Source organism: Parus major, chromosome 14 (genome assembly GCF_001522545.3).
Source record: "Parus major isolate Abel chromosome 14, Parus_major1.1, whole genome shotgun sequence".
Lineage (NCBI taxonomy): Eukaryota > Metazoa > Chordata > Aves > Passeriformes > Paridae > Parus > Parus major.
Genome location: NC_031783.1, coordinates 1,889,778 through 1,900,719, shown reverse-complemented (window position 1 = coordinate 1,900,719; position 10,942 = coordinate 1,889,778). Strand labels below are relative to the sequence as shown.

The 10,942-nt window shown below is 52.9% G+C and overlaps 1 protein-coding gene across 3 annotated transcripts in view; it reads left to right on the top strand.

Moving 5' to 3' along the window:
* Positions 1-10,178, top strand: part of C14H16orf71 (chromosome 14 C16orf71 homolog) — an 88,708-nt gene extending 78,530 nt beyond the window's left edge. For all 3 annotated transcript variants that reach the window (XM_033517938.1, XM_033517937.1, XM_033517939.1), the window contains 4 exons: positions 85-302; positions 2,151-2,236; positions 6,438-6,507; positions 9,581-10,178. In XM_033517938.1, the coding sequence (XP_033373829.1) occupies positions 85-302; positions 2,151-2,236; positions 6,438-6,507; positions 9,581-9,658 (452 nt within the window). In that variant the 3' untranslated portion in view covers positions 9,659-10,178. The remainder of the gene's footprint in view (positions 1-84; positions 303-2,150; positions 2,237-6,437; positions 6,508-9,580) is intronic.
* The last annotated feature ends 764 nt before the right edge of the window (positions 10,179-10,942 follow it).

Genomic DNA, 10,942 nt, shown 5'->3' with positions numbered 1-10,942 from the left:
GTGTCTGTGCCTCACAGAGGCACTGAGAGGGCTCAGAGGTGCTGGGGGAGAGACCAAATAAGTGTTTTGTTCTTTTGCCATCAGATCAGGCATTGCTGGAGAAGCTCTGCCAAAGCACCTGCCTGGTGCTGCCCGGGATAATCCTGCAGGGTTCGGAGCCCCCCCCGTACGTGGAGCTGCTGGAGGAGCTCGTGGGCAGCGGCTTTGTGGTGACCGGAGCTCGCCTGGCTGTGCTGGACTCACCTCAGGCTCTCTGCATCTCCCAGATGCTCAGCAGGGCCAAGGGCAGTGTTGCAGCAAAGGTATGGAACAGCTGGAGCTGGGCTTTGCTTCCTTGGCATAAAAGAAGAGCCCTGTAATGCCTTGCTCTGGTGTGCTGCCCCGAGGCTTTGGTGGCACGATTGCAGCACTGCCTCTGAGCCCTGGCACCTCTGGTGAGTAATGTGGGCACTGGGGACACTTCCTGGAGTTCCTGCATCCCTGGGAGCCCTCAGCACCATCCTCATGGGAATGGCCCATCCATCACTCATGTATTGAATGTTTCATTGCAGTCAGCCATCACCTTGTTCTGTGTGCTCTGCTGCTGTCTCCTGTCTTGTTTCTCCATATAAATACAGTTTCTATTTCCCTCTCTGTAATCACACCCCTTTAATCCTCCTCTACAATGCTAAAAACCCTTCCTTTTCTACTTCTTGGCCTGTGTCCTGGAGCCTGAGGCAGATTTCCCACCTGCAGTGTTGCCTCCAGCTCTGGGGTTCCCAGCACAGGAAGGACCTGGAGCTGCTGGAGCCAGTCCAGAGGAGGCACCAGGATGATCAGAGGGATGGAGCAGCTCTGCTGTGAGGAGAGGCTGAGGGAATTGTGATTGTTCACCAGGAGAAGAAAAGGCTTTGGGGTGACCTAACTGTAGCCTTTATGTGATGGAGCTACAAGATGGAGAGAGAATATTTACAAGGGATGGAGGGACAGGACACAGGGAATGGCTTCCTCTGCCAGAGGGCAGGGATGGATGGGATATTGGGAAGGGATTGTTCCCTGGCAGGGTGGGCAGGCCCTGGCACAGGGTGCCCAGAGAAGCTGTGGCTGTCCCTGGATCCCTGGAAGTGTCCAAGTGGGACAGTGGAAGGTGTCCCTGCCATGGCAGGGGTGGCACTGGATGGTTTTGGAGGTTCCTTCCCACCAGGACATTCTGTGGCTCTCAGTAGGTCCAGCCCAGCCTGAGGTTTGGACACAGGATGTGCTGCTGGCCTGAGCTGACATTGCTCCACAGCAACACAATACCAGGCCAAGACTGCTTTCCTCTTGGTGTAGGAGAAACCCACCCAGTCAGGAACCTTGCCTGGGCAAAGCTGGGAGTGGAATGTGCAGGAAGGTGCTGTCAGCAGCAGAGTAAACAAGGGGGAAAAGTAATTACAGTGGCAGTAGCAACCCAAGAGTCACCTGAGGCTGTCAGACCACAGCAGGCCCTTCACAAAACACAAACATTTGGGCTTCCAGCTCTCAGCTCTAAGTCTTGGGTGTTATCTGTAATAGGAACATGTAAGATCTTTTCAGGTTGTGCTTTTTAAAACTGACAGCATCCCTTTGAAGTACATCTGTATGGAACAGCAATTACATCTAGCAGCCAATTAGTGTAAGCACTGCTTGCCTGTCCCCTGAATCCCCTGAGGATCCATCCCTCTGCACATGGAGTGTGCACAGCTCTCTAGGAAGGACAAATCAGTGCTGGGGGAGCAGAGCCATCCCTCCTTCCTCCTGCCAGAGATAAATGGCCCTGGCAGAGCTGGCGTGTTTCCAGAAGGATCTGTCACTGCTGAGCCAAAGGTGAATGTTACAGCCTTTGCTCTCCCTCCAGAAGGGAGATGGGCTGCTTCAAGTAAAGAGTGTTCCTGCTGCAGTATCTCAGTATTTACCTGGATTGGTGTTCCTGCTTCCAGCAGAGCTGGGGACTGAATAACACAGCCAGACACTCTGCTGGTTTTCATTCTGAGGGCAGCAGCAGCACCGGTGGGCTGTGGGCATCACAGCTCAGCCATGGCACTGGCTCTGCCTGGAAGGATCTGTGCCTCCTGTTCCTCACCCATCAGGCAGACTTAGAGACTTGCTCAAGTGCAGAGCAGCCCCAAAGCCCTGTTCTCCCTCTCTTGCAGTGCTCCCTGTTGAAGGATGGGTTGTGCCTGGTGCTGGCAGCACAGTGGGACAGCGCTGTCACCTCGCTGGGCTCTCTGCTGGACAGGTAAGGAGCAGCTCCTGCCCTCCCTCAGGGCACCTCTCTTTTCTGTGCTGCTGCTCAGGGCAGCTGCCACTCCAGGGCAGCCCAGTGAGCACAGTCACCTTGTTCATGGGTCACGGAATGGGTAAGGTTGGAAAAGATCAAATCCAGCCAGGAACCCAGTGCCACCAGCATGTTCACCATGAAACCAGGCCCTCAAGTGCCACATCCACACATTTTAACACTTCCAGGGATGGGGATCCCATCAGTGCCCTGGGCAGCTGTGCCAGTGCCTGGCCACCCTTCCTATGAAGGAATTTTCCCAATATCCAGCCTAGACCTCCCCTGGCCCAGCCTGAGGCCGTTCCCTCTCATCCTGTCCCTGTTCCCTGGGAGCAGAGCCCAACTCCCCCGGCTGTCCCCTCCTGTCAGGGAGCTGTGCAGAGCCAGAAGGGTCCCCTGAGCCTCCTTTTCTCCAGGCTGAGCCCCTTTCCAGCTCCCTCAGCTGCTGCTGCTGCTCCAGCCCCTTCCCAGCTCTGTTCCCTTCCCTGCACACGCTCCAGCCCCTCAGTGTCTGCCTTGTGAGGGGCCCAATACCTGACAGTGTCCCCCAGTGTCCTGTGTCCTCTACTCAGGACCTTTAAAAACCCAGTTGTGTTCTTTGTTAAGGACCTGCAGTGTCCAAAAGGCTCAGCAGCATGGTTCCATGAATACAGGGAATTCTCTGAAATAAGGACTCACATTGGGAATAGACCTGCTGATTCAATAAAATTCCTAGGAGAAATATCTTAGCAGATTTTATGTTTGCTGTGAAGAAAAAAAAAAACCAAAAAACACAAACCTTAAAATAAATTCCAGAAAGCAAAATCAAAAATTTGCCTCTTAAATAAATCACCAGAAATGCTGGGTAGAGGATGTATAAGCCTGGAAAAACAAACAGAACCCCTCTGCAGGGACTGATTAGTGAAACAGAGTGATTAGCAGGGCAATTAACCCTGTGTTCCCCAGAGGGAAGGGCTCCCTGCACTAGGCTGGTATTTGGCAGTGGCATGTGCAGCTCTGCACATGGCTCCTCTGGCACAGGGACCAAGAGTCACATTTGTGCCACATCCCATGTGGAGCAGCCCTGCAGCCACGCCAAAAAGCCCATCCTGACTTTGGCTGTAGCCTCTGGAGCACTTCCAGAAAGTGCTGCCAGTGGGACAGGAGTCAGGGATTAGGGATGCTGGAGTTTGCAGGCACCAAGGGATCAGAGCTCAGCATCCACATTGCTGCACCTCAGGGCTCTCATACTTCGCAGAAATGTTCTCAGGACCACACCTGGGAGGAATGGTTGGAATTTCATTGGTAACTTCTCATAAATGTTTTTAAGCTACAGACAGCATTTTGAGTTTGATTCCATTAATTTAAAATCACACCCTTGGAAGCCACATCCCAAAACTTCTGCTCTGCAAGGGGAGAAAAATAGCAAATTACCCAAGACCTTTGTGGTGAGATTTCTCCCACTCTTTCTCTTGTTTACAATGAAAAAAAAAAAAAAAAAGTGAACTTTAGGGAGGCCTGGAGGTCACTGCTGGAGGTTGTTCTGGGAGAGTCACTCAAGATCCCCCCCCAGCTCTTTATTTTCCCCATGGCTGCTGTTTAACAGGATGAGCTGCAGCACTTCCCTCTCCTTCAGGCTGGATGTGTTCCCAGGGGCCAGTCCCTTCCAGACAGCTCCTGTGGCTTCTCCTGGCTCTCAGGGAGCTGAGGGGCTGAGCAGGGAGTGGGCAGGAACAGGTCCCAATCTGCACCTTCACCCCCCTCCTGCTCTGTACAAAGGATGAACTTCTGTGCTGAGCTCCAAAATACAAGTGTGTAACTTATGGGGGTCAGGAGGCACTTCCAAAGTGCAGGATCTACCCCAAACAACAGGGTCCACTCCCAAATAACAAGATCTACCCCCAAAAAGCAGGATCCAAACTGCAGGGTCCACTCCGCCTGTCCCTCCTGTGCCAGAACCGATGATCACAGAACCTTTTCAAACCAGCTCTACAAAAAAAACAACAAAAAAACAAACCACACCAACATTTTTGCCTTCATGACAGAAAATGCCTGTGGAAGGGAGGGGCAGCAAGGTGTGCCCGAGGGTGGGAGGAGGGAGGGCTCTCATCCTCGGGGAGATCAGGAGCTCACACCCTTATTGTCTCCCGTCGAACTTTTTAAAATCAGCCTGACTTCACTGGTGCCTCCCAAGGACACTTCATGCCAGGACATCTTCAATTTAAATAACGCCAGAGGTTAATTACTCTTACAGCTCCATCAGCCCTTCCTGTCCCGGATAAATCACTGGATATTTATCTCCCTCCTCTGCCAGGGCCCAGGATTCCAATACCTGCCCAATTCCCTGAATTTCAGCTGCGCTGCTGGAGCCTCTCCTCGGTGAAGGGATTATTTTCCAGCCCTGGGGCCTGAGTCACAGCTGAGCCACATTTCTCTGGTTCTGTGCCATGGGGAGGGACGTTCCCATGGGTATGGAAGCCTGGCTGTGATGTCAGAGATGGGATAAGGAGGAATCAGGTGTTGAGAGGAACAATGTGGGCTCTGCCAGTCTAATTGCTCCTAGTCCTGAGCTTGTTAAAGCTTTCCTAAGGCAGCTCTGGCAAGGAGAGACATCGAGATCCTTTGGGGGGTTTGGAGACAGCCCCAGCCCCTCCTTGCTGTGGTTGTTGAGCAGCAGGGTCTGCTCTGGCTGCTCTCTGGACATCCAGGACATTATTTCTGCACCAAAAACCAGCGAGCACAGAGAAAGGGACACGAACAATGCAGGTGTGGGCACAAAAGCAGCCTGGGAGTTTGGTTGCCTGCCAAAAGTGGAGCCAAAGCAGGAATCTGGGAGAGTCTGGGAGCGTTCCAAGGGGAGCTCACAGGGCACAGGGAGGTGTTTGGAAGAGGTGAAGGAGCAGGGGGGACTCCAGAGAGGGAAATGCCACCATCCTATCCACAGACAAGAGAAAACGATGTGGCACTTCCCTTTCTTGTTCTGTCAGCATCCAGCTGCTTGGATGGCTCGGGATAAAGCATCTGAATTTTCCCTGTCATAACTTGTTTTCACAGCCACATTTCCTGGCTGCAGGGTGGCAGAGGCAAGAATTTACAGCACTAGATTCAAAGCAGCTCCTGGAAGGAAGGCATGCTCTGCTTTTTATGCATGACAAACCAGATTTAGCTGCCTTAAGAGGTGATGCTGATTCCACAGTGATTACTCCTCTATGGTTTTAAGCATTTAAAAAGCACTTTAAGATTGTCAGGACCTGTGTTGTGCACAGACTTAGCAGCTCACCTAGTTCATTCAGCTCACTAGTTTAGTTAAAGCACCCCCAAAACCGAGCTGCAGCAGGAGAAAATCACAGTTTAGGCCAGGCTTTGTGCCTTCCTGCCTTTAAACGAGGGATTCAATCAGAGCAGAAGCCAAGTGCTGAGGAACTTAGCTGGATGTTTTTCTCTCTGATGAAACATTCTTCCCAAGTGTTAATTGCAGCTGGCAGGGAGCGATGTTATCCCTATAGGAAGCTCATCCTGGGGAGCTTTGGAGGGGAAGGAGGTGTAGAAATTAAAAAAAAAAAAAAAGAGAAAGAAATAAATGAAATATTCAGAGCTGTTGAAAACCAGGGAAGGGAAAACTGTTGCCAAGTACAATACCTGGATATGGGGGCAGGGAGCAGGGAGTGGTTCCCAAAGCCTCGGGAGAGTTTTCAAGCCTGAGGCTCTGAGTGTGCTGTTTAAAAGGCACTTCTGAAATTGGTACCCTGCCTTTCCATTTCTCTGGAATGATTTTGTGGTCAGGTCGTGTGTGGCTTGAGGAGGGCCAGAGCAAAACCAGGACTGGTGAGGCTGCTCCAGGCAGCTCAGTAAATCCTGGGGTTGGGGGGAAACACCCAGATTATCTCAGTGGAGAAAAAGCCCCTTGCCCAGAGCGAAATTCCCACATTTCTGTGCATTTCCCACTGCTCCAGAGCCATCCTTATGCAGCTGGATGTGCTGTTTGTTTGAAGGTTTGTATTTAAATAGTGCAAGGCCATTTACACAAAGCTTTGTAAAACCCAGGGTTTAGCTGTGTAAAGAGGAGCAGAAACAGATGCCCGTGGCTGGAGCTGCTGGCACAGAGCTGAGACCTCACCAGAGCTGGGTCATCCCCCAGCTGACACAGCAAACTAACCCTGCTTCCCTTTCTCTTTGCCCCCAGTGCCTGCTGGCAGAACCACTCAGCCCTGGACACTGCAGAGCATCTCCTTTATCCCCAAAATGAGAATCAGGCAAGTAGAGAAGTTTATGGTGTGGATATGTGTTCTTTGTGCTCCTGTGATGGAGGAAAATTGTTAATATTGGTTGAAATTTCAAAGAAAATGATAACTTTAGTGAGTCAGAGGTGGTGACAGCCCCAAGCCTTGGAAGAACATGGGGAAGGTGGGACCAAAATCCTGTCAAATTGTCTCTCACATTGCAGTGGTAACACAGTTTTGAATCAAAACATTTGGAGATATTGATAAAGGTCCTATCTTTTCCATAGAAATTCTGTTACTTTTTGTGAAAAATCAATACTGAGAAAAAATATCACAGAATCATGGAATGGTTTGGGTTGGAAGGGACCTTAAAGCTCATCCAGTCCCACCCCTGCCATGGCAGGGACACCTTCCACCATCCCCGGCTGCTCCAAGCCCCATCCAGCCTGGCCTTGGACACTTCCAGGGATCCAGGGGCAGCCACAGCTTCTCTGGGCACCCTGTGCCAGGGCCTGCCCACCCTCACAATTTCAAATGTCTGTGATATTTGTCAAAAATAGTGACAGGAAATGTTCATTCAGCCCTGTGGCCAAGCTGGCACAGGTCCTGTGTTCTGAAAGCTGCGTTTCAGAAGCCCAAATCCAAGTGGAAGAGGAGGAGTGAAGGCATTTGCCATTCCAGGGATGGTCTAGCTGAATATTTTCTCGGTAATTCATCCCAAGAAAGGAAACACTGAGCTCCAGACATGTGGGCAGCTAATGGGAATAAACTGCATAAATACATTCAAAATTCAGGCTGTAATCATCAAAGTTTAGTTCCAAACAAACGAGAAGTTTGGATGGAGGAGGCAGAGCCTGAGGAGTTGGAATCAGGAGATGTAAAGTCCTGGTGGAGGTGTCCCTGCCCATGCCAGGGGGGTGAAGTGATATGAGCTTTAAGGTCCCTTCCAGCCCAAACCATTCCATGATTCTGTGATAAAAGACTTGTGGAGAGTGAGAAATGATAGCAAGTGGACAAACCTCTCCTCTGGATCCCTTTTTATTCCCAATAAAAGCTCAGCAGGGGAGCGAGATGTGTTTGTAACCTCATCAGAGCTTCTGCCTTCAAGCACCAGTGCTCTAAGGATTGAGCCTTAAAAGACACCGAGCCCTCTTTGAAGTGTGCATTCCTGCTTTTAACACATCCCAAAGTACCCCAACTTCCCCAAAGTCACTGAGCTGGCGTTTCCAGCAGTGGGATCCCCTGTGCTGCAGTGGCCTGCGTTCTCTGCAGGGCTGTCACAGCCCAGTGCTGCCTGCTGCCAGCGTGCCAGGCTGTTGCCAAGGAATGTGACAGGGCAGCAAGTCCAGGCTGGCTCCTGATTTGCTTTGAAAGGACATTACATCTCTGTGCCTGACACAAAATCCCTTCTGCTTCCCGGCACAGGGGAACGAGCCTATCAGAGAGAGCCTTAGAGAGGGGTTTTGTGCCAGAGAGGAGAAAAAGCAAATATGCTCAGCCCTTCTCCCTGCTCCTGGCAGCCTGGGATGCACAATCTAATCCCTCTGGAAGCTGGGGCTGCTCGCAGGAACTCGGAGTTTGGGGCAGGAATGCAGTCCTGGGACAGCAGCACATCTCCCTGGGGGTACAAACAGCGCAGCAGCAGCTCCTGTTGGTTTTCCAGTGAGCCTTTCCCTCCCAAGTTCAGGGTGGGTTCAGGAACCAGAGTGAGATCTGAGGAGCAAACACACCACAGAATCTGTTCCTCAAAGGATGGCCCCAGGAATGATGTTTGAGCCTCTGATCTCCTGCTAATGAGTTTATGAAATGTCAGCCAGGCTTTGCAGGGCAAAGCTAATGAGCAACAACACGATATCAGGCAAAGTTCAGGAGGGTTAAATGAACATGGGTTCCAAATCCTCAAGGTCTGAGCAGAGCTGCAGCCTTTCCTGGTGGAGTCAAGCCACAGAAGTGAGATGGAATATCATCCTCGCTCCCAGTGTGAATTGGGATTAGGCAATAGGATGAGAAATCAGCTTTCCAAATGCAGCCTGACATCTGTGCCTGGGCTGGTTGTGTGCCTGCTTCTGCTGCATTCCTGGAGCACCTTCCCCTGCCCAGGGAGCAGACAAATCCAGCCTTTGGGAGTTCCTCCTTCTCCCCAGTGACCCTGCAGGTGCCAGGCACACTCAGCTCACATTTGGGAGTGACAGAGCCACGGTTTGTTGGTGCCACCATTAGGGGCTGGTGACCTTCCACAGGGGTGTCCCAGATGTTCCTGCAGCTGCTCCATGCCCAGACTGGGATGTCCCCAGTGGTCAGGGAGTGCCTGGGGCTGGACACTTCCCCTCACCTGCAGCAGGACACGGCTGTCCCTCAGTGACATCCCTGACCTGCCACCCTCAGAGCAGCAGGGTGACACAGTCTCTGTCCCTCAGTGACATCCCTGACCTGCCACCCTCAGAGCAGCAGGGTGACACAGTCTCTGTCCCTCAGTGACATCCCTGACCTGCCACCCTCAGAGCAGCAGGGTGACACAGTCTCTGTCCCTCAGTGAGAGCCCACACGGAGCAGTCCAGCCTCCTCTGGCAGCACCAAACCCTCCACCCTCCCTGCAGACACCTGAAATGTGGAACTGGAGCAGAGCAACACGGGAAACACCTCCCAGCCCCTCAGCATGAGCCCCTGAGCAGGAGGCAGAAGGGCTGCAGGCCCAGAAAAGAGACTGAGAAGCTGTGAGGAGAGGCAGGGCTGGCAGGAGGGGCTGGGGGCTGTGTGGGGTGGCATCCCCAGTGCTCTGGGGCTGTGGTGCAGGCTGGGCTGCAGCCCTTGGCAGCACATTGGCCTCTCCAGCTCGGAGAGAGCCGTGCCAGGGCTGCTCCAGGGCTGGGCTCGGGAAGGACAGGCAGAGCAGCCAGGGAGGGAGGAGATTTCCCACTTAGCACCTTGCTTGTTGTTGTTTTTCTTCACTTCCTTGAAAACAAAACTCCTGAGTTTCACAAGCAGCAGGGGACACTCACAGCCACCTCCGTGCTGGGACTAATCCAGCCTGGGAGCAGCCTCTGCACAGGAAACCATGCACAGAACTCACAGCTCTCCTCCAACCCTTTCCTTGTTTTCTCCCCAGGCCCGGGAGCTGCTCTGCTGCCTTTTTGACTCCCTGACATCAGAGAGCATCCACCAAATTGAATGCCAGGATTGCTAGCAGAGATGGGCAGTCCCCCAGGCAGTCCCTGGATCTCTGTGGAGATGGACACACAGCACAACCAGCTCTGAGAGCACTTTTGTTTGGAATTAAAACACAGAGTCTCAAGTGTGGCATTAGCATGGGTCAGAGAAATGAGAGTGGTGGAGGAAGGCTCAGCACCCCAAAACAAACCCCTCTGAAGTGTGGCTGTGCTTCCCACTGGAGTCCATCCAGAGACAACCTGCTTGTGTCCATCAGCAAGGCTTGGAGCACTCCTCTGCCTGGGAAAACCTGGGGAAGCAAATACTGGGGCAGGTGTTCACTGCTGTGTCTCTCAAGTGCCTGGGGACTCCACCTCCCCCAGGTCTCAAAGACTTCATGGAGAGACTCCTCTTGCTGCTGCTCCTGTGATCTTTGAACCAAGGACAAACCCACAGCAAATGAAGTGGAAATAGTCAGAGGGAGAGCTGGATCCCTGGAGGTTCAGCACACCAGGACGAGCTGTTCAATAAGATTAAAAGCTGGACAGCTCAGTGTTCACCTGCCTGTGCTCCAGCAGCCCTGTCAGGGGTGTGCCAGCCCACATCCTGCTCCCTGCACACAGCCCTGCCTCCTCTTCCTCCTCCTCCAGCAGCTGCTGATCCTCTCATCCTTCCTAGGAGCCCGGGGGAGAGGGAAGCTGGTGTTAATAGAAAGGCCCTCAGCATTCCTGGGACCCACTGGGGTTTTTTCCTCCTTTTCTTTAGGAAAGACTCTTCTCTGAGCACAGGAGCCTCCAGTTCCCACCTGCCTTGCTCAGGCAAACTCAGACTCTGCCCTGGTGAGGCCTCACCTCAGGTCTGGGGCAGTTGTGGGTACCACATCATCAGAAGGATCTAAAGCTGTTGGAGAGTGTCCAGAGGAGGGACATGGGCATGGGGAAGGCTCTGAGGAGCAGCTGAGGCACTTGGATTGTTCAGCTGGAGAAGGAGACTGAGGGCAGAGCTCAGCAGGGGCTGCAGCTCCTCCCGAGGGGCAGCTCCGGTCTCTGGGACTGGGACAGGAGCAGGGAACGGCTGGAGCTGGGCCAGGGCAGGCTCAGGCTGCAGATCAGGGAAAGGTTCTTCCCCCAGAGGTGCTGGCACTGCCCAGGGAGTGGGCACAGCCCCGAGGCTGCCAGGGATGCCCAGGGTGGGGTTGTTTGGTGTCTGTGCAGGGCAGGAGCTGGATCCATGATCCTTTTGGGTGCCTCAGGACATTCTGTCGTTCTGTGCATGCTTCCAGTTCCAGCCATGGCAGAGGGGGCAGGGACAGTCCCTGTGA